This window comes from Carcharhinus amblyrhynchos, chromosome 6 (assembly GCF_965287045.1).
Source record: "Carcharhinus amblyrhynchos chromosome 6, sCarAmb.v2.hapA, whole genome shotgun sequence".
Lineage (NCBI taxonomy): Eukaryota > Metazoa > Chordata > Chondrichthyes > Carcharhiniformes > Carcharhinidae > Carcharhinus > Carcharhinus amblyrhynchos.
This window is the reverse complement of record NC_137329.1, coordinates 70,467,748-70,492,002: the sequence shown is the minus strand read 5'-3', so window position 1 is coordinate 70,492,002 and position 24,255 is coordinate 70,467,748. Positions and strand designations below refer to the sequence as shown.

The 24,255-nt window shown below is 42.7% G+C and overlaps 1 protein-coding gene across 1 annotated transcript in view; it reads left to right on the top strand.

Moving 5' to 3' along the window:
• Positions 1-24,255, top strand: part of dgki (diacylglycerol kinase, iota) — a 265,844-nt gene that overhangs the window by 10,495 nt on the left and 231,094 nt on the right. The window contains exon 4 of the mRNA XM_080191667.1: positions 14,353-14,469. Coding sequence (XP_080047793.1) covers positions 14,377-14,469 — 93 coding nt within the window. The 5' untranslated portion in view covers positions 14,353-14,376. The remainder of the gene's footprint in view (positions 1-14,352; positions 14,470-24,255) is intronic.

Here is a 24,255-nt window from a genome sequence, read left to right as displayed (position 1 = left end):
TACAGTGAAAAGTATTGTTTCTTGCGCACTATATAGACAGAACATACCGTTCATAGAGAAGGAAATGAGAGAGTCCAAAATGGAGCATTACAGTCATAGCTAGGGTGTAGAAAAAGATCAACTTGATGTAAGGTAGGTCCATCCAAAAATCTGACAGCAGCAGGGATGAAGCTGTTCTTGAGTCATACATAACCTCAGACTTTTCTATCTTTTTTTCCAACAGAAGAAGGTGGAAGAGAGAATGTCCGGGTGTGTGGGGTCCTTAATTATGCTGGCTGCTTTGCCAAGGCAGTGGGAAATTTAGACAGAGTCAATGGATGGGAGGCTGGTTTGTGTGATGGATTGGGCTACAGTCACGATCTTTTACAGTTTCTTCTGGTCTTGGGCAGAGCAGGAGCCAAGCTTTGATACAACCAGAAAGAATGCTTTGTATGGTGCATCTGTAAAAGTTGGTGAGAGTCGTAACTGACATCCCAAATTTCCTTAGTCTTCTGTGAAAGTAGAAGCGCTGGTAGGCTTTCTTAACTATAGTGTTGGCATGGAGGTCCAGGACAGGTAAGAAACATAGAAGCATAGAGAAACTACAGCACAATACAGGCCCTTTGGCCCACAAAGTTGTGCCAAACATATCCCTACCTTTGAGATTACTCGGCTTATCTATAACTGTCAATCTTACTAAGTTCCATGTACTTATCTAAAAGTCTCTTAAAAGACCCTAAAAAGACCTTATCAAATCCACGTGGGTTGTAGGTAATCTGGTCACCTAAAAACTTGAAGCTTTTGATCCTTTCTACTTCATCCCCATTGATATAGACAGGGGCATGTTCTCCTCTATGCTTCCTGAAGTTAATGACAATCTCCTTTGTTTTGTTGACATTGAGGGAGAGATTATTGTTGCTGCACCAGTTCACCAGATGCTCTATCTCATTCCTGTACTCTATCTCGTCATTGTTTGAGATCCAACCCACTACGGTGATGTCGTCAGCAAACTTGAAAGTCAAACTGGAGGAGAATTTGGCCAGACAATCATAGGTGTATAAGGAGTATAGTAGGGGGCTGCAAACGCAGCCTTGTGGGGCACCGGTGTTAAGGATGATCTTGGAGAAGATGCTGTTGCCAATCCTTACGGATGTGGTCTGTGAGTTAGGAAATTCAAGATCCAGTCACAGAGGGAGGAGCCAAAGCCCAGGCCACGGAATTTAGAGATGAGTTTCGTAGGAATAATAGTATTGAAGAATGAGCTGCAGTCAGTAAATAGGAGTCTGACATAGGTGTCTTTATTATCTAGGTGTTACAAGATTGAGTGCAGGGCCAGGGAGATGGCGTCTGCTGTGGACCTGTTGTGGCGGTAGGCAAACTATAGTGGATCCAGGCAATCTGGGAGGCTGGAATTGATTTGTGTGATGATTAGCCTTTCGAAGCATTTCATAATGATGGATGTCAGAGCCACCAGACAATAGTCATTAAGGCATGCTGCTTAACTTTTCTTTGATACTGGGGTGTTGGTTGTCTCCTTGAAGTAAATAGGGACCTCAGATTGTTGTAAAGATAAACTGAAGATGTCTGCAAATGCCCCTGCCAGCTAATTCACACATGATCTGAGTGCTCATTTAGGTACCCCATCCGAAAGTGGAGATGCCAGTATTGGACTGGGGTAAACACAGCAAGAAGTCTCACAACACCAGGTTAAAGTCCAACAGGTTTATTTGATAGTAAATGCCACAAGCTTTTGGAACACTGTTCCTTCGTCAGGTGAGTGGAAACTCCACTTACCTGACAAAGGAACAGCATTCCGAAAGCTTGTGGCGTTTACTATCAAATAAACCTGTTGGACTTCAACCTGTTGTTGTGAGACTTCTTACTGTGTTGACCCCATCTGGGGCAGTCACTTTCTGTGGGTTGACCTTCAAGAAAGCTGCACTGACATCTGCAATGCTGACCTCAGATACAGGTTACAGATATATTTAGATTCAGATACATTTATCCCTCTCCCATGTTGGCATGGTGCCCAATAGAGAACTAGAGGGCAGAGATTTAAAATGATAAACCAAGAAAGCAATGGTGACTGGAGGAAAACCGTTTCTTACGCAGTGAGTGGTTGGGATCTGGAGTATATTCTCCATTCATGGCTTTCAAAACAAAATTCGATCATTATTTAAAAAGGGGAAACAATTATTGAAAGGCTATAGGAGAAAGGCGGGGGCGTGACAGTAAATGAGTCACTTACACTGAGCTGGCTTGGGCAGTGGGCCAAATGGCCTCCTTCTGTGCTGTAACTGTTCTATGATTCTATAAATGAGTATCTAGCCCTGGATCTAGCATCCCCCTCCACCCACTCTCTGTCAGGGAAGGAAGAAGTTCTAAGGTTTCGGTTGCGTGTTTAAGGATGTCTGACTGCAGACTGTCGGCAACAGAATTAGGCCTGTTATGATTAGGCCTGTTATGATCCCCCCATGGACTTCATAGAGTATGACCTCCCCCATTAGGCAACTAAAGGCTCATCCAATAGGGAAGGAGCAGCAGGGGGTTTAAAACCACCTGGCTTCACTCAGCCCAGCGGTCAATAGACTTGGGACTTACTTGGTCTCTGTAACCATTGAACAGTGCTCAAATATCACTGTAAATAAATTGGTGATTTGTGATGGAAAACTGGCCTCAGTAAGGTTATTACAAGGCCCTATTGCCAGAAGCCATTGCTGCTGTTAACAGCTGCTGAAGCTAGGAATAGGCTTGAAACTGGGAGATATTAAGATCAGGTTACTGAAATAAGCCAAACACAGAACTAAAGGTAGGTTGAAACATCTGGACAGGGGTGTCATAGATTCATATAGTACATAGGAAGCCCTTTGCCTATTGAGTCTGCACCAGCAAAACTATGCTAAATCTACACTAATCCCACTTTCCAGCACTTGGCCCATAGCATTGCATGTTATGACATTTCAAGTGCTTATCCACGTAATTTTTAAATGGTTGTGAGGTTTACCACCTCTAATATCCTGCCAGGCAGTATATTCCATGTTCCCACTACCCTCTGGGTGAAAAATTGTTTTTCAAATCCCCTCTAAGTTACCTATCCCTCATTTTAAAGTCATTCCCCCCTTGTTATTGACTTGTTAGGCTGATACCGGAGTTGAGGGGATTGAGCTATGAGGAGAGGCTGAATAAACTAGGCTTGTACTTGTTAGAGTTTAGAAGAATGAGGGGAGATCTCATTGAGACGTATAAGATGATGAATGGGATGGATAGGATAGAGGTGGAGAGACTCTTCCCGCTCAAAAAAGACAGTAGGACTAGGGGGCACAGCCTCAAGATAAAGGGGAGGCGGTTTAGAACGGAGTTGAGGAGGAACTTCTTCACTCAAAGGGTGGTGAATCTCTGGAATTCTCTGCCCGTTGAAGTGGTGGAGGCTGCCTCGCTAAATATTTTTAAGAAGCGGGTTGATGGGTTCTTGATAAGAGAGGGGATTAAGGGTTATGGGGAGAGGGCGGGAAAACTGGAACTGAGCCACAACAGATCAGCCATGATCTTATTGAATGGCGGGGCAGGCTCGAAGGGCTAGATGGCCTACTCCTGCTCCTATTTCTTATGTTCTTATGTTCTTATGTCAGCTAAGGGGAACAGCTGCTTCCTATCCATCCTGTCCATACCCCTCATGATCTTATACGACTCAAACATGTTCTTCCTCAGCCTTCTCTGCTCTAAACTCGCACCTATCCATCCTCTCTTCATAGCTCTAATGCTTCATGCCAGGCAACATCCTAGTGAATCTCCTCTGCACCCTCTCAAGTACAATCACTTTCTTCCTATAATGAGGTATCCAGTACTGCACTTAGTACTCTAGCTGTGGCCTAACTAAAATATTATACAGCTCCATCATAACTGCCCTGCTCTTATAATCTGTGCCACAACTGGTAAAGACAAGTGTCCTGTATGCCTTCTTAACCACCTTATTAACCTTGCCATTTTCAGGAATCTGTGAACAAGCATCCCCAGATCCTTCTGTTCCTCTGAACTTCCCAGTGTTCAGCCATTCACTGAGTATTCCCTCAACTTGTTACTCCTTTCAAAGTGCATCTCCTCTCACTTTTCAGGATTAAATTCTACTTGCCACTGAATAGGGAATGGGGTCAGGAGAATTGGGCATAATAAATGTATTTTGCTTGGTATTATTAATATCTGGTGTTTGTTTGATAGGAAGACTGATAGCGCTGTGGTGAACTAAAAACTTTTGGGGGAATGATTTGTCGGCCACATCCACTTATGGAGCAGAACCATATATTCAACTATGAGGCACCAGTCTCTTAAATAACTACCAAACAAACATTAAGATTACCAGCAAAATGGCAGGTAACATATTTGTGTCATTTTTACCACATGCTGAGATGGCAGGACCGACAAGGTAGAAGTGGAATAGAAAGGCACATGTTGAGTGACAACAAAGAGGTAACAAGGAGAAAACTATACTTTAGGAAGAGGTACATGGAGCCATCTTAATTCCTCAGCCTTACTGAAGCAACAGTGATTCGGACAATACAAGGAGATGATGTCAAAGCTAGCACAAACTTGTCTGAAAAGTATGTGAGGAAGTGGAGGGATCAGCTTCTACACCTGAGTGGTTATGCTTGAGGTGCAGCTAATAGTGGGCCTAAGGCTTTATTGGTGTTGACCCAATAAGTTGCAGACAATAACAGGTAGCCTACAATGAATTAGGATGAAAAATGCTGGTCCACTGCATATCCAGCAGCAGCTCTCAGATTGACGCAGGGGAGCAACAGGGAAGAGGGCATTAAGTGGGGTTTGGGGGAGATGGCAGTGGCAATTAGGAAGGAGGCAGCAGCAACAATAATGAGGGAAGTGGTTGCTCGGAGTAGTCCATATTCTCTGAATGTCTATTTTAAAATCTTACCTCACAAGTTGTGGCTGGACAGACAGACCTTTTATAGACTCCTTATTTTCAAAGTAACATCTGCACAACAATCTTTTTTAGCCTTTATGAATATGATGGGCAGTGCCGTTCTAGCTTGCAATGAATATATGCTTTCTGCCCACCATATTGGAGACTTTGAAGACTGACACATGATCCTTGATAACTAAGTGCTGCCTGGCCCATTTTCAAGGTTGACAGGTTTAACAGTGATACCACTTCTGTCACTAAATGGGAGAGTGAGTACAATGTTTGAATCCAGTTGAATGCATGACCTGGACAGCTGAGAAGCAGTTTTTTTAAATAGAATCACAGAATCCCTATAGTGCAGAAGAAGGCCATTTGCCCATCGAGCTGCACCGACTACAGTCCCGCCCAGGCCCCATTCCTGCAACCAAATGGCTAATCAACTTTATCCACACATCATTGGACAGGAGAAGGAAACCAAACTAGGCAGAGGAAGCCCACACTGACACAGGGAGAACGTACAAACTCCACACGGACAGTGATCCAAGGCCAAAATTGAACCCAGGTCCCTGGTGGCTGTGAGGCAGCAGTGCTAACCACTATGCCAGTTCTCATATTAGTCAATATAAATTAGTGAAAGGGAATGAAAGGGGAATGGAAACTATTGCTGGCTTTTCAGATTGGTATCATGTAGCTGACTGCCTGCATGTGTAGATTCAAGGGTCAGCAGTCAATCCAATGGTGTGAATGCATAAAGGATTCTATCTCTTGAATATACAGTTAGTCTCCTCATTGCAGATGGAAAACGTGTTTCTTATTTGGGGAGATGGTAGCATTCTGGTGATGTCACTGGAACAGTAATCCAGAGGTCAGGGCTAATGCTCTGGGGATGTGGGTTCAAATCCCACCATGGCAGCTAGTGAAATTCAAGTAATAAATTTGGAATATAAAGCTAGTCTCAGTAATAGTGACCATGAAATGCATCTGCTTTGCTAATGTCCTCCTTTACCTGGTCTGGCCTACATGTTACTCCAGATCCACAGCAATGTGGTTGACTCTTAACTGCCTTCAAAATACCTGAACAAACCATTCAGTTTAAGGGCAATTAGAAATGAGACAATAAATGCTGGTCTTCCCAGCAAAACCTATATCCCATGAGAGATAAAAATGACCCCTATGTCCTTACCTAGTCTCATGTCATTGGTTTCTTTCAGCACGCTAGAGACAGGGCATAAGGGAAAGCTATTATTACGGGAAATGAAAAACAGAGCGGCAGAAGTAACAGTAAATCAATAGATTAGACTGGAGATTATAAAAGGATGAAACTAAAATCTTCAAGAATGCACATAGAAATAAATTAAAAATACTTGGAGCTTGTCAGAAAGGAACAGCGATAATTGTGGATGATTTTAACGTGTGTAGACTGTATGATGTTAGTGTAACGTTAAGAGTTTTTTAAAATTTATGCTTACAGCCTTAACTGATGTCATTGTTGGGAAGAGGAAAAAAACTGTGGGTGGGTCAGGTGACAGGAATTCATTTTAATTTCAGTTTTGAGAGTTTGAGTGTTAACAGCTTCAGCTGAAAGACAAGCCTCTCTCCCTCTCCCTTTTTGTTTGGAAATTCTGTTGGTTGCTTTTCGGAAGGGTAAAAATCTGCTGTTGTTGGGGCTAGACCAAAGCCTCTTTGGTGTTTTGGAAATATGTCTGGTCTTTAAACTGTTCTAAGTCTCAAAAGTATTTGACTGCAGAATTCAACTAATGGCCTCAATTCCAGTATAACGTGAGCCTTAGCCTATGCTGTGTTGAATTTGTTAAAGGATTGTTTATGGAGGTTGCTTTGATTGGGTTTCATTAATGTAACTTATACATTTATTAATATAATTTATACATTACAGTAGTTATTTTGTTTTTGCTTGTAATTGTTAGAAATTATTGCTAATTTTCTTTCTATTACATATTAACTATATTCTTAAATAAACTTTGTTTGATAGAAGCTCCCTTGTGGATCTTTTGAATCACACCTAAAGTGGAACATATCATGCTTATCCTAGCCAAATTCAAAATGCAAAACGTATGATTCAGGTGGACTTCATAAAACAATTTGGAGTTTCTAACTTGAACCATAACTGGAAAAGTCACATAGGCAAAGGTAGCCTCTCTAAGGAACTCATAGAATGTTTCTGGGATAGTCTACAAGAACAACATGTTCTGGAGCCAACCAGAGAGCAGGTTATACTAATCCTGGCATTGTGCATGAAGATGGGAGTTATTAATGATCTCAGTGTGAAGGCACTCCTAGATAGCAGCAACCATAATATTATTGAATTTTACATTCAATTTGAGGGAGAGAAGAGTGGGTCTGAGACTGCATCAAGGTTTTTCGGCCGTTCGTGCCGGCAGGATCTTCTGGTCTCGCCAATTGTGCATCCCCACTGTGGGTTTCTTGGTGGTGAGGGGTGCATTCAATGGGAAACGCATTGACAGCAGCAGGTCCAGAGGATCTACTGCCATGGTGGGCTGCTTCCGCCACCATGAACCCACTTTGGGTTGCATGGAAAATCCCACCTTAGTTTTTAAACTTATTTAAGTTCGATTATGAGGACATGAAAGCAGAGTTGGCTGAAGTGAGTTGGCAAATTAGGTTAATGGATAGATCAATAGGGATATGGTGGCAAGTAATTAAGAGCATATTTCAGAAGGCACAGAATAATGACAGTAAGAAAAAGACCATTTGATGGCCCCGTCATCCATAGATCTAGAAAGATAGTATCAAACCTAAAGAAAAAGCATATACTAGTGCAAGACCTGATGGTAGGTCAGAAGATTGGACAGAATATAAGGAACAACAAAAGTTGACTCAAAGATTAATGGGGAAGGAAAAATTAGAGTACAAGGAAAAACTAGCCAGAACATAGAACATTACAGCGCAGAACAGGCCCTTCAGCCCACGATGTTGCGCTGACCAATTAAAAAAGCAATGCCCCTCTAACCTAAACCAATCCCTTTTCATCCATAAACCTATCCACGGATCTCTTAAACGCCCCCAAACTAGGCGCATCTACAACTGCGGCAGGCAGGGCATTCCAATCCCTCACCACCCTCTGGGTAAAGAACCTACCTCTGACATCCGTCCTATATCTACCACCCCTTAATTTAAAGCTATGCCCCCTCGTGCTAGCTTTCTCCATCCGAGGAAAAAGGCTATCACTGTTCACCCTATCTAAACCTCTAATCATCTTATATGTTTCAATAAGGTCCCCTCTTAGCCGCCTTCTTTCTAACGAAAACAACCCCAAATCCCTCAGTCTCTCCTCATAGGACCTTCCCTCCATACCAGGCAACATCCTGGTAAACCTCCTCTGCACCCTCTCCAATGCCTCCACATCCTTCCTATAATGTGGGGACCAGAACTGCACACAATACTCCAAGTGTGGACGCACCAGAGTTTTGTACAGTTGCAACATGACGTTGCGGCTCCTAAATTCAATCCCCCTACCAATAAAAGATAAAAACAAATAGTAGGAGTTTTTAGAAACATTTAAAAAAGAAGAGTTAACAAAGTGAGCATTGGTCCGATAAAAAGTGAGCCTAGAGAATTGATAATGGAAAACAAGGAGGTGGCAGATGCATTGAACAGGTATTTTGCATCAGTCTTCATTATAGAGATTACAAGTAACATTCCAGAAGCGGCAATGAACCAGAAAGTGGAAGGGAGGGAGGAACTCTGAAAAATTACAGTCAGCAGAGAAGTGAGTGGTACTGAGTAAATTGTTGGAGCTGTGGGCTGACAAGAGCCTGGGTCCTGACAGGCATCACCCTAGGGTTTTAAGGAGATGACTCATGAGATAGTTGATGCAATGGTTTTAATTTTCCACAACATCTTAGGTTTGGGGAAAGTTCCATTAGGTTAGAAGATAGCAAATGTAACTCCATTATTCAAAAAGGGAGAGAAAATGGTAGAAGGTATTATTAAAGAAATTATAACAAGGCATTTGGATAAACACAAGGTAATCAGCCAGAGTCAACAGTTTTGTGAAAGGGAAATTATGCTTAACTGATCTAATGGAGATTTTTGAGGAAGTAAAATAGAACCATAGAATCCCTACAGTTCAGAAGGCAGCCATTCGGTACAATATTGTGGATAAAGGGGCTTCAGTGGATGTACTGTACTTAGATTTCCAGAGAGTACTTAATTGAGTACCACACCAAAAGTTATTGTGGAAAATAAAAGCTCCTGTTATGGGGGTAATATATTGGCATAAATAGAAGATTGAAGCTAACAGGCAGTAGTGAGCAGGCAAAAATGGGTCTTTGTTAGGTTGGCAAAAATGTATTTCAGTGCTGAGACCTCAACTCATATAGATTGGGACTCGCATACTATTAAAGGTTTAGACGGGGTAGAGTTTGTTAAATGTGTTCAGGAGAATTTCCTACATCAGTATATAGAGGTACCAACTAGAGAGAATGCGATACTTGATCTCCTATTGGGAAATGAGTTAGGGCAGGTGATGGATGTGAGTGTGAGGGAACACTTTGGATCCAGTGTCATAACGCCATTAGTTTCAACCTGATCATGGATAAGGATAGATCTGGTCCTCGGGTTGAAGTTCTGAACTGGAAAAAGGCCAAATTTGATGAAATGAGAAGGGATCTGGGAAGTGTGGATTGGCACAGGCTGTTCTCTGGTAAGGATGTAAATAGAAAGTGGGAGGCCTTCAAAAGAAAAATTTTGAGAGTGCAGAGTTTATATGTTCCTGTCAGGATTAAAGGCAAACTAAATAGGAATAAGGAACTTTGGTTCTCGAGGGAGATTGTAATACTGATTAAGAGGAAGAGAGAGTTGTATGAAATGTACAGGCAGCAAGGAACAGATCAGATGCTCGAGGAGTATAAAAAATGCAAGAAGCTATTTAAGAGGGAAATCAGGAGGGCTAAAAGAAAACATGAGGTTGCTTTGGCAGACAGAGTGAAGGACAATCCGAAGAGCTTCTATAGGTATGTTAGGAGCAAAAGGATAGTGAGGGATAAAATTGGTCCTCTTGAAGACCAGAGTGGTAGACTGTGTATGGAACCAAAAGAGATGGGGGAGATACTAAATGGGATTTTTGCATCTGTATTTACTGTGGAAATGGGCATGGAGTCTACGGAAATAGGCCAACAGGTAGGGAGGTCATGGAACCTTTACGGATTAAAGAGGAGGAGGTGCTGGCTGTCTTGAGGCAAGTCAGAGTGGATAAATCCCCAGGACCGGACAGGGTATCCCCACAGACCTTGAGGGAGGCAAGTGTTGAACTTGCAGGGGCCCTGGCAGACATATTTAAAATGTCAATATTCATGGGGGAGGTGCTGGATGATTGGAGGGTGGCTCATGTTGTTCCATTGTTTAAAAAAGGTTCCAAAAGAAATCTGGGAAATTACAGGCCAGTAAGTTTGACGTCGGTGGTTGGCAAGTTATTGGAAGGTGTGTTAAGGGATAGGATCTCCAAATATTTGGATAGATAGGGACTTATTAGGGAGAGTCAACATGGCTTTATGCGTGGTAGGTCATGTTTGACCAATCTATTAGAGTTTTTCGAGGCGGTTACCAGAAAAGTGGATGAAGGCAAGGTGGTGGATGTTGTCTACCTGGATTTCAGCAAGGCCTTGGACAAGGTCCCCCATGGGAGGTTAGTTAGGAAGGTTCAGTTGCTAGGTATACATGGGGAGGTTGTAAATTGAATTAGACAATGTCTCAATGGAAGTAGCCAGAGAGTGGTTGTGGAGGATTGCTTCTCTGAGTGGAGGCCTGTAACTAGTGGAGTGCTGCAGGGATCGATGTTGAGTCCATTGTTGTTTGTCATCTATATCAATGATCTGGATGGTAATATGGTAAATTGGATCATCAAATTTGTTGATGATACAAAGATTGGAGGTGTAGTGGACAGTGAGGAAGGTTTTCAAAGCTTGCAGAGGGACTTGGACCAACTAGAAAATTGGGCTGAAAAATGGCAAATGGAATTTAACGCAGACAAGTGTGAGGTATTGCACTTTAGAAGGACAAATCAAAGTAGAACGTACAGGCTAAATGGTAGGACTCTGAAGAGTGCAGTTGAACAGAAGGACCTGGAAATACAGGTACAGAATTCTCTAAAAGTGACATCACAGGTGGGTCGTAAAGACTGCTCTTGGTACATTGGCCTTTATAAATCCGAGTATCGAGTATAAAAGTTGGAGTGTTATGGTAGGGTTGTACAAGGCATTGGTGAGGCTGAATTTAGAGTATTGTGTACAGTTTTGGTCACCTAGTTACAGGAAAAATGTAAATAAGGTTGAAAGAGTGCCGAGAAGGTTCACGAGGATGTTGCCAGGACTTGAGAAGCTGAGTTACAGAGAGGGATTGAATAGGTTAGGACTTTATTCCCCGGAGCATAGAAGAATGAGGGGAGATTTGATAGAGGTGTATACGATTTTGATGGGTATAGATAGAGTGATTGCAAGCAGGCTTTTTCCACTGAGGCTAGAGGAGAAAAAAAAACAGAGGGCATGGATTAAGGGTGAAAGGAGAAAAGTTTAAAGGGAATATTAGGGGGAACTTCTTCACGCAGAGTGGTGGGAGTATGGAATGAGCTGCCAGATAAAGTGGTTAATGCGGGCTCACTTTTAACATTTAAGAAAATCTTGGACGGGTTCATGGATGAGAGGGGTATGGAGGGATATGGTTCAAGTGCAGGTCAGTGGGACTGGGCAAAAAATGGTTTGGCACAGACAAGAAGGGCCAAAAGGCCTATTTGAGCTGTAATTTTCTATGGTTCTATGGTTTTATGGTTCAACTGTTTACAACTTATATAAATGACTTGGAGGAAGGGATTGAAGGGAGGATTGCCCAATTTGCTGATGACATGAAGATTTGTAGGAAGGTAAGTTGTGAAGAGAACTTAAGGAGGCTACAAAGAGATATAAATAGGTTAAATGAATGGGCAAAGATCAGGAAAATGGAGTACAATGTGGGAAAATGTGAAGTTATCCATTTTGAAAGGAAGAACAAAAAAGAAATGTATTATCCAAACATTGCAGAGCTCTGAGCTGTAAAGGGATCTGGACAACCATGGAGCATCGATCACAAAAGACTAGTATGCAGGTACAGTGAGTAATTGGGAAAACTAATAGAATGTTATCATTTATTGTAAGAGAAGTTGAAAATGAAGTAGGGAGGTTATGCTTTAGTTGTACAGGGCACTAGTGAGACCATTTCCCATTGTCATTACCTATAAATAGATACTGCATCGTCTGATCTACACATCATACTCAGCAAGTTGTGGTATGTCAAAAGTGGATCCTGCAATTGGCAAGATTTGATCTCCATGACCTCTCCAAATTGAATCTTATTCTCTCACTGTCTGTTCTGTGATTCATAAGAACATAAGAAATAGGAGCAGGAGTAGGCCATCTAGCCCTTCGAGCCTGCCCCGCCATTCAATAAGATCATGGCTGATCTGTCGTGGCTCAGTTCCACATTCCCGCCCTCTCCCCATAACCCTTAATCCCCTCTCTTATCAAAAACCCATCAACCCGCGTCTTAAAAATATTTAGCGAGGTAGCCTCCACCACTTCAACGGGCAGAGAATTCCAGAGATTCAGCACCCTTTGAGTGAAGAAGTTCCTCCTCAACTCCGTTCTAAACCGCCCACCCTTTATCTTGAGGCTGTGCCCCCTAGTCCTACTATCCTTTCTGAGCGGGAAGAGTCTCTCCACCTCTATCCTATCCATTCCATTCATCATCTTATACGTCTCAATGAGATCTCCCCTCATTCTTCTAAACTCTAACGAGTACAAGCCTAGTTTATTCAGCCTCTCCTCATAGCTCAACCCCCTCAACTCCGGCATCAGCCTAGCAAACCTCCTCTGCACTCCCTCCAAGGCCAAAATATCCTTGCATAAGTACGGCGCCCAAAACTGTACACAGTACTCCAGCTGCGACCTCACCAATGCCCTATACAGCCGCAGCAAGACCTCCCTACTTTTATATTCAATCCCCCTCACTATGAAGGCCAGCATCCCATTCGCCTTCCTGACCACCTGCTGCACCTGCAAGCTGGGTTTTTGCGACTCATGCACAAGGACCCCGAGGTCCCTCTGCACCGTCGCCTGCTGCAGTTTTTCGCCACGTAAGTAATAATCCTTCCTACCATTATTCCTACCAAAGTGGACCACCTCGCATTTGCCAACATTAAATTCCATTTGCCATTTCCTGGCCCATTCGCCCAGTCTATCTAGATCCTTCTGTAGACTCTCCACACCCTCCGCACAATTTGCCGTTCCACCAATCTTCCACCAATTCAATTCTGGCTACCCTATCTGACACTTAAAACTGTAGTTGGGATTATATGGCCCTTCTTGCCAGTAAGATCTTCCAGTCGTGCCAAAGGTGAGCCCTTTGAAAATCCTGCCTTGTGTAACTTCTAGTCTTCCATTTGACCCCTTTCTGAGTTACCATTTGGTTTGTGTGACCAAGAAGTCCAGACCTGGAGCTCAAGCTTTAGGTTAAGAAAATATTTACTAATTCCACTGCTTACAATTTGTTGTGTAGTTTGATATAAGAAGAAAAGAATAAGTTATCTATGAAATAACTCTTTTTTCTTTCTCAGTTTCCTTTTATGACATCTTGAATCACATTCAGAAACAATCTGTTAGGATTTTATTGTTTATGAGCCACTCAGGAAATTGGTTTCATGTGAATGGTTGAAAGACCATTTGGCTTTGGTTGTTTACAGATCTGGTCACTTTAAGTACAATGTACTACAATGAGATACATTGACATGGTGCTTACTTCAGTGCTGTTGAGATATTGGTAACTCCAGTACAACTGAAGGGAAATGATTCTTTCCAGAAAACTGTTTTTCTGGTGGGTAACAAATGATTCTTATTGATATCAATTGCTCATGGATACAAGAAGGCTCTAATTGGTTAGCCACTGAGCCACAGCAAAGGTAGCCCTTATTTTTTATTTTGTTCTTTCTTGGCATGTGGACAGCACCAGGGAGACCAGCATTTGCTGCCCATCCCTAATTACCCCTGAAGTGAGTGGCTTGCTTAGCCACTTTAGAAGGCAGTGAGCTCAGCTATTTTAGACGAAGGTTAAGAATCAGCTTCATGTAAGCCAGACCATGTAAGGACTGCAGACATCCTTCCCTAAAGGGCTTTAGTGAACCAGATGGGTTTTTACAACAATGGGCAATAGTTTCATGGTCACCATTACTGTTGATTTATATTCCAGGTATAGTGGTGGGATTTGAATCCATATCCTAGCCTGGGCTCTCTGGCCTAGTAACAATACCACTACCCCATCATCACCCCAATACTTGTATCAAGATACAAGATAGTCCTCATTCGGCAGTGATTGGTCAAGAGGAAAGCCATCGATGTTTTTTGCTTTGTAAAGGTCTTTTGCTAATTTTTGTGAAATTACCTTTCTTTTTTCAGTTTCACAATAAGGTGACATGTTTCATGTTGCATCACATCGAGGAGCCGTGTTCGCTAGGTGTGCACGCTGCAGTCATTATTCCCCCGACATGGATTATAAAGGTGAAAAAACCACAGGTATAAAGCACAGAGCATCCGCCATCTGCCTCATATCCATTCTCAGTACTCTTTCCTTGAGGTTCTACATCATTTTAGGGAGCCTCAGTATGAGGTAGGGATGTCACCATATCAATTTCAACAGTACCATAACCATCCAGAAAATCCTGACATTTACCAATCAAGATATTTAACCACTCCACTGGCATGTCATGCTACTTTGAACGGCTTCATGTGGTGCTATGCTTTGGCTGACATGGAAATGTCGGACGCTTCTTTCTAATGAGGTGGAATATTGAATATTAACAAAAAACTAGTGTAATTGTTGACCATTTGTTGCTGCATGCCCTTCTTTGAAAGTGTGTAACATGTCTTACATTTGAGTCAAAGCATGAGCATGGTTAAATACAAACAATTACACAGCGCATGAAACGTTCTGACCCAAGTTATTATTCAGTTTTGTTACAAACCTGCTCTGTAGAGAAGGTCAAAGAGGCCTGTAAAGAGTGTTCATCATGGGAGATTTCAGTTCCAGGAATATTGACTGGCAAAACAGTGGAGGAAAAACAATGAAGAAATGTATGTTTTTAGAGGTGGTGCAGTATTGCTTCCTTACTCAGTTCATCAAACAAGCAGCAGTCACCATATAGGCTTTCCTAAAAATAATCTTGAGTCACAACCCAGCTCTTGTACAAAAGGGAATACATAGAGCTCAGTGATTGCGGCAGTTTGCTGATGCCTTTCTGGTGAGCGGTCTACCACTTTAGTCAATGCCAGCATTTCTCTCCCAATGACAGTAACAATTTTCTGACATAAACTATCCAGCTGAACACCACCATCTCAGATTATCTGGTTTTAGTTTGGACAACACACTGTTCAGATACAAACACAAGATGACTTCAAGTCTAAAATGAAATGATTATCAACTGATAATTTAGGGTTACTAGCCATGCCTGCTTTTGGAGCAAAACCTTCCATTCTGAAGTCTAGCTGGGGGCTTTCTACTTGGCATTCTGGTGCTGCCCATACATGATCTTGTGGTTTTTAACTCATTACTTATTTATCCATGCAGAGAACGGTGAATGTCACGGCATGAGCTGGGCAGCAAGTCACCATTCCCACCATTACTCCATGGGGCCAAAGGTCTGAGCGCCATATTTAGAGGGCAATTGGACAATCTCCATCCCTTCCCCCCTCAGCCCACCTTTCATTTCCAGCCTCCTCTCCACCTTAGCCCCCAACCCCATTCCTTGCCTCCACTCCAGCTCTAATCCCAGTCCCCATTTCCATGTCTGTTGCACCCTAACCCCCACCCTCCCATTTCTAGTTCTGCTCCACCCTAACCCCCACCCCCCATTTTCAGTGTCCACTCCACCCTAACCTTCCACCTCCCCAATCCCAATGTCTGCTCCACCCTAACATCCACCCCCCACATTTCCAGTCTTTGTTCCATCCTAACATCCGCTCCCCACATTTTCAGTCTCCACTCCACCCTAACCCCCACCCCACTTTTCCAGCCTCCGCTCCACCCTAACGCTCACCTTCCCATTTCCAGTGTCACTCCACCCTAACCCCCACCCTCCCATTTCTAGTGTTGACTCTGCCCTAACTTCCCACCCCCAATTCCCAGTGTCTGCTTCACCCTAACCTCCACCCCTGACATTTCCAGCCTCCACTCCACCCTAACCCCCACACCCCCATTTCCAATGTTGACTCCACCCTAACCCCATCCCTCCATTTCCAGTGTCTGCTCCACCCTAATACCCACCCCACATTCCAGTTTTTGTGCAGCTTGTGTTATTGATAATATAGTGAAGTTGTGAGTGCTCCCCAAGAGGCAAAAAGTCTTTACTGACCTCAAATTCCTGGAAAAAGTGGACCCATCCAGGTGCATTTATATCTAGTAATAAAACAGATATTGGAATTTCCCACTTGTGGGGAGTTTAATTTTGTGGGAGAACTTAAATTTAGCAAGGTGGCCTTTTAATGAACATGCATAAGATGTTAATACAAGCAATAAGGCTTCCCGACATTGTTCATCAGGAAACTCAACTTGCCTTTAACAAACTCTTAAAGTCCCCAGAACAGAATTCTGACAGTTCATTCCAACATCAAGAAATTGATTTTTGCCCTCATGCCAAATTACCACCACCCACTGTGCTTCCCATTGCTTGTCTGATTGGAGGCTTCTGCCCTCAAAGGTGGTCTTGCCCTTTCTCTTCCAATTGAATTGCTGGCCCTTGCCCTGTCACCGCAGCTTTATTTACATCTACATGGTCAGGGACATATCTCCTGCATTGCAGACCTTCCTTAACTCTTTGACATTGGCTTTAATTGGCTAAGATGTCCAAAGATGTGCACGTTGGCTTGATTGGTCATGCTAAATTGACCCTTGTGTTAGGGGATTGGCAGGGTAAATAAGTGGAGTTCTGGGAGTTAGGCCTGGATGAGGTTGTGGCCGTTGCAGTCTCAATGAGCAGAATGGCCTCATTCTGCACTGTAGAGATTCTATGATTCTGTGATTATGAGCCATCACCTTGACAGAATCATTTGGCAATGCCACACTCATTTGTATCTCAATTGCATGGCCTGTGTCTGGAATAATAATTACATTTACATGTTCAGTTTGAAGTTGCCCATTAACAATGCAGTAATCACTTGTAGTCAGTCTTATTTTGCGCCAGTTAAACTGCACCACGTAATATAATCAAATAGCTGAGATAAACAGACCCAGACAAACATCTATCAGTCAGTGTGCAAGTTACTTAAAATATGGCATTAGCATTAAGGAATCCAAAGATCATCGAGCTAGCATCCATGAAGGTGTTTTCTGATAAGGAAAGGTTGAGCATTGAGCTTTGAAAGGATATTGCATTTCTGTAGGTAGTACGTGATTCATTCTCCTTCCTTTGGATACTATTGGTCTGAATTTCTGTGGTTTGTTCAGAGCTCAGAGACTCCCCGACCAAGGGTGCTGGTCACAAAAGTGTCCACAGAGATTGGGCTATTTCGATAGCAACAGGCTGTGTTTTTCAAGTAGGAAATGTACATTTGAGTGCTGAGAAAAGCTCTAAAACTGATATAAACAGGTCTTCAATGATCTAGTAACTCTTCCACTGTTAATTTGCCAAGAGAATTGCTCACCCATGTGGTTGGAAAGTGATGTTTTTTTCCTTAGGAATTAGCTTTATTGGCATTCTTATGGTGGCATTCCTTGTTGATGTTGTCTGGGCAAGAGCTTTTGCATTGTAAGACATATTTCTTACAAGCTTTGATTTAGCCTGAAGCAACAAAAGCCAGCTCTATCTTACCACCATTTCTTTCTACCCCTACGTTGTCTCTGACTTGTCACACTATTGGTTCGACATCCAGTCCTCAGCAGAAATGTCCTCTATATTGGGAAGATTCAAACCATCATCTTTGATCCCTGTCCCTCTTTGGTGAGGTAAGGTACCCTTTTGGGGAGGTTCTGGTACCCCTTTGGGAATAAAGTACTCATTGAAAAAGGTCCTTTGGGAGAGATGTGGTGCCTTTTTGCATTGTTTAAATTAGACATGAATGTACATAAGAAGTGGATAAACTGAGTGGAGCTCTTGAGGCATTTAAATCCTGATCTTCTTTGAATTTATGAAAAGAAAAGCAGCATGTAGTTGAAAAATATCAGTGCTTGCAATTTCAATGAGTCTTGATGTAAGCCTGAAAGTTATCACCGTCGGGTTAGAGCTCTTCAACTAATTTGCAACCTATCAATATCTCAGTGTGAGACTTATAAGTTCACAGTTTGAATGACAGCTCCAATATAAAGTCTTTGATGTGGGGTCATGAATACAAATGTTTCTTTTCATAATAGATTAAATAGTTGAATGAAATATTTGTTGAAGGAAATGTTTGTTTTTATAAAGGATTAATCTTGTGATGTAACTTAAATGGATCGGATGTGTTTTTATAAATGTATGTTTTTTAAACAGTGAAATGATCAATATTTATTCTCATCATGGCTCCTGAGGAACTGGTGAATACTAAATGAGTTGGCATGGAGGGTGTAATGGCAAAGATTAGTGGGTATGGGAATGGGTTGATGATGCAGCACTAAGTTGGCATAAGGACCACAAAGGGCTATAGGGATGAATAGAGGAGCCAAGTTGACATAAATGTTATGAAGGACCATAAGGAGTGGGTGGAGGTATAGAGAGTTTTTTTTTAACAGCTTAGATGAAGTCCCAAAACATTGAGACATGCCTTTCAAACAGCCTACCTCCACATCTGGCAGTTTGTGTGAACTCCTCCACTCTTTTTTTTGAGGGAGATCATTGAAAGTGATAACAACATAACTATAGCAGGGGTGATGAAAAATGAGAACAAATTAAAATTCCAGTATATCAGTGTCCAGAGCATCACCAGTGTTAAAGTATGAGAAATCACAAAGTTTATGGAACAAACCAATAAACCTGTGGCAGGGTGGGGACAGTCATCCAAGCAAAAGTTCTTTATTCAATACACATAGTATAAGGTGACAAATAAGTGAGCTAGAAGCGCAAATTCAATTAAAAGGATATGGGTGGGATTTTCTGGCTCCCTCATGTGGTGTGTTTTCCAGTGGCAGAGATGGCTCACCATTCGTTGCTGGCAGGATCTTGCAGTCCCAACGATATTTACAGCAATTTGTGTGACTTACCCATCTTGCTGCAGGGAGATCATCTTCAGCAGGAACAGAAGATCCCACCGATAATAGCTCTTAGAGAGACCTGGGCCGGAATTCTCCACTTTTTATGCCTGTGGGGTTCTCTGGTCCTGCTGGTGGTACACTCCTTGCCATGGGTTTCCAGGCACATGGGCTGGCTTTAAGGGAATTCCCATTGGCAGCAGCAGGATCAGAGGATCCTGCCATCAGCAAACAGTGCACCATGTCATGCCACTATGAAAAATGCTGAGAGGAGGCCAGAGAATCTCATTATCAGTTCCAAACATGATTCGGACCAAAATACTCCACACTTTAGAAGGGAGAGAAAAACTGGAAAAGGAGAAGCTGCAAAGTTGTAAAAAAGGCACGTATCTCAGGCACAGAGAGAAGGGAATTCTGTGAGCGTGACCAGGCAATGGAAACAATGAGAGTAGAATTAATGAAATGCAAAGGATGCAAAGGCTCTGGTGGGAGTTGTTTGCTATTCTCCTGACATTAATGGGGGATGTATAAATGCCAAGAGCAGGGAAACATGCAGAAAAAATAATGTGGTTATAATGGATTATTTTAATTTTCACATCAACTGGCAGAAGTAGAATACATTGAGTCGTCTGGACAGTGAATTTCTAGAACGTAATCAGGAGAATTTCTGAAACAATATGTTAAAATAATATTCTACACATTGCAATGAGTCAAAAAACAATTAGTAAACCGTCTTGTTAATGTCATGTCAATTTATATTAAAATTGAGAGAAATACGTGTTGGCTATTAATTGTCTTTGAGCAGATATATAAAGAAGGCAATGAGGACACTGGGAGAAGAGCAGGAGAGCTGTGAGACTGAACAAGTCAATAAACTCTCTCAAAGAAAAACTCTGTGTCTTAGTTTCAGCTTCATCAACTGTTTTGGATCATATTAGCAACCCAGCTGCAATGGAACATCTGATGAACAGTGACAATATTTGATTGAATTTTACATGAGGTTTAAAAGGGAGAAAAGAGAGTACTGGAGTGATAAAGATGGACAAAGAATTTCTCTGTGAGGTAGAGAGATTATAATTGTAAACGTAACAGTAATGAAGATGTTTATGTATTTAGTGCACCCCATGCATAGAAGAATGTCTTTGTCCATATTTCTGCTTCTTTCTGATCAAATCTAGCCTCGTGAGCTCTTAAAAAGTAGGTCTTGATCATTGATGAGAAACAGTTTGGCTTCTAAATAACTTACTTAAACTATGTTATGTTGATAAAGAAGAGCAAAAGAATCTTCCCAGGAATTTTCCATTTCCTTATGAACATTTTATAATTCACACAGAGCTTCATTATTTTGACAAGGACACAAGAAATAGGAACAAGAGTTGGTCCATCGAGACTGCTACATAATTCAATATGATCATGGCTCATCTTGGGCTTCAAATCCACTTTCCCTCCTGCTCCTCATAATGCTTAATTCCCTGAGAGACAAAAAATCTGTCTAGCCCAGCTTTAAATATACTTAATGGGAGCAGAAACTGTCAGATATGGGCACAAATGAAAATTGGAGCTTTTTCAAGGAACAAATACTGTGTGTCCTCAATGGGTATGTTCCTGGCAGGCAGGGAGGAAATGGCCGAGTGAGGGAACCATGGTTCACAAAGGAAGTTGAATATCTTGTTAAGAGGAAAAAGGAAGCAAATGTAAGGATGAAAAAACAAGGTTCAGTTGGGTCTCTTGAGTGTTATAAGGTAGCTAGGAATGAGTTAAAAAAATGGCTTAGGAGAGCTAGGAGGGGGCATGAGAAGTCCTTGGCAGGACAGATAAAAGAAAACCCCAAGGCTGTTTTACACTAATGTGAGAAATAAAAGAATGACCAGGGTGAGGTTAGGGCCAGTCAAAGATAGTAGTGGGAACTTGTGCATGGAGTCAGAAGAGATAGGTGAGGCATTGAATGAATACTTTTCTTCAGTGTTCACTAAGGAGAGGGGCCATGTTTTTGAGGATGAGTCTGTGATACAGGCTGATGGGATGGAAGAGGTAGATGTTCTGGGAGAAGATGTATTAGCAATTTTGAAAAACCTGGGAATGAATAAGTCCCTTGGTAAAAAGTCTGACAACACCAGGTTTAAATCCAACCGATTTATTTCCAACAAATAAAAGAAATAAATGAAACAAATGAAATAAATCTGTTGGACTTAAACCTGGTGTTGTCAGACTTTTTACTGTGTTTACCCCAGTCTAACACCGGCATATCCACATCATAAGTCCCTTGGGCCAGATGGGGTACATGCTAGGATATTTTGGGAGGCAAGGGTTGAGATTGCGGAGCCTTTAGCTTTGATCTTTGGGTCCTCACTGTCCACAGGGATAGTGCCAGAGGACTGGAGAGTGGCAAATGTTGTTCCTCTCTTCAAGAAAGGAAATAGGAATGACCCTGGTAATTATAGGACAGTTAGCCTTACTTCGGCGGTCGGTAAGTTAGTGGAAAGAGTCCTGAGAGATAGGATTTATGTCCATTTGGAAAGATGCAGTTTAATCCGGGATAGCATGGTTTTGTGAGGGGTAAATCCTGCCTCACAAATTTGATTGAATTCTTTAAGGAGGTAACTAAGTGTGTAGACAAAGGGAGAGCAGTTGATGTCGTATACATGGATTTTAGTGAAGCGTTTGATAAGGTTCCCCATGAAGAAGATAAGGATGTGTGGGATAGAAGTAGATTTGGCCAATTGGATAAGTAACTAACTGTCTCATAGAAGACAGAGGGTGGTGGTGGAAGGAAAATTTTCAGACTGGAGGCCAGTTACCAGCGGTGTACCACACGGGTCAATATTGGGTCCTCTGCTATTTGTGATTTTTATCAATGACTTGGAAGAGGGGGCTGAAGGGTGGGTCAGTAAATTTGCTGATGACACCAAGATTGGTGGATTAGTGGATGAGATGGAGGACTGTTGCAGGCTGCAAAGAGACATTGATAGGATGCAGGACTGGGCCAAAAAGTGGCAGATGGAGTTTAACCCTGATAAGTGTGAGGTGATTCATTTTGGTAGGACAAACTTGAATGCAGATTACAGGTTCAACGGCAGGGTTCTAAGGAATGTGGAGGAACAGAGAGATCTTGGGGTTCGTATCCACAGATCTCTGAAGGTTGCCATTCAAGTAGATAGAACTGTGACGAAGGCTTATAGTGTGATAGCGTTTATTAACAGGGGGTTTGAGTTTAAGAGCCTTGGGGTTATGCTGCAACTATACCGAACATTGGTGAGACCACATTTGGAATATTGTGTTCAGTTCTGGTCACCTCACTATAAGAAGGATGTAGAAGCATTGGAGAGAGTGCAGAGGAGATTTACCAGGATGCTGCCTGGTTTGGAGGGTAGGTCTTATGAGGAAAGGTTGAGGGAGTTGGGGCTTTTCTCTTTGGAGCGGAGGAGGATGAGAGGTGATTTAATAGAGGTTTATAAGATGATGGGAGGGATTGATAGAGTGGACGTGCAGAGAGTGGATGTAGCTGTTACTAGGGGGCATAAGTATAAGGTTCATGGTGGGAGATATAGGAGGGATGTCCAAGGCAGATTCTTCACTCAGAGAGTGGTTGGGGTGTGGAATAGACTGCTGTGATAGTGGAGTCCGACACTTTAGGAACTTTCAAGCAGTTATTGGATAGGCACATGGAACACACCAGAATTATAGGGAGTGGGATAGCTTGATCTTGGGGCTGGACATAGCTTGGCACAACATTGAGGGCTGAAGGGCCTGTACTGTGCTGTAATGTTCTATATTCTATGTTCTAATGATTGAATATCCACACCCCTCTGAGGTAGGGAAACCGGAGTTCCTACCCCTGACGTTAGCAATGGCTGTGAGGTGGAATTCATCAACCTTAACCATTTAACTTCATGCAGACAGTTACACATCCATCAGCCCAGCTGTTCAGGGATTGGGGCACCTTTTTTAAAGTTCATAGAAATATTCATAGAGTGCCTGCTCTCTTCCATACAACAGAATTATGACTCTCCCCCCCACCCCCCCAACTCATCAGAAGAACACTCTAAACCCTCAGCAAAGAGAAGAGGTGGATCCTTCCACCACCATTAAAATAATGGGTCACCCTAATGGGTCACACCCTGCCACCCCCCCTCCCAGATACACACAATGCAGGGATGGAGGTGACATAACCCCCCCCCCCCCACCCCCCCCAACCACCCTGACTCCGTCAGTTCCCCCCATCAGTCCCCGCTCTCAGCTCTGCAACATCCCCCCTCCCCCCACCTTGGAAGTGTGAACCTTGCACTGCCCCCCCAACACTCAGGCAGTGAACCCTGACATGGCACATTTGGGGGGGAGTTAAGAGGTAGGTCCAGTGCCCCTGTGCCAATGCCAGTCTGCAATTGGAGGGTCTCCTAAGGCTCCTAGGGGATTAAGTAGACTGGCCTTGACGCTCTCCCCCAGGAGAGTGGCTGTCATGATTGGACCGCCTCTTCTAGCCCTGGGAAATCTAAAGATCACCCTTGGCATGGTGATTTCAGGAAGCTCTCTGATCAAAGTCTTCATTCTGATTTTGGATTGTGAAACACTGAGGTCGGCTGGTCACTTTAACCTTCAAACTCTATTTCTGTCCTTATGATGGAGGGAAGGTCATTGATGATTGGCAGCAGAAGATGATTGGCCAAAGAGTGCTTCACTCAGCAATGCCTTAGAGCTGAAATGATTGGCTTTTAAAAGTAAAACTATTTTTCATTGTGCCAGGTGTGACTCCAGCACTGAAGGATTGTCCTGTCGATTCGCATTTTCCTCTGCTTTGCTTGGGTTCCTTGGTGCCATACCTGATTGAACGGCCTGTTACTGTGATAGAAAGTTGCTCTTTTCTCTGCTCTTAATCATTCTTCAGATGTGATCAGATCCAAGTCATTTTATGGCACTGAAACTCAGCTTCAGTGAATAGAACATTACAGCGCAGTACAAGCCTTTCGGCCCTCGATGTTGCGCAGACCTGTGAAAACCAATCTAAAGCCCATCTAACCTACACTGTTCCAATATCATCCATGTGTTTATTCAATGACCATTTAAATGCCCTTAATGTTGGCGAATCCACTACTGTTGCAGGCAGGGCATTCCACGCCCTTACTACTCTCTGAGTAAAAAACCTATCT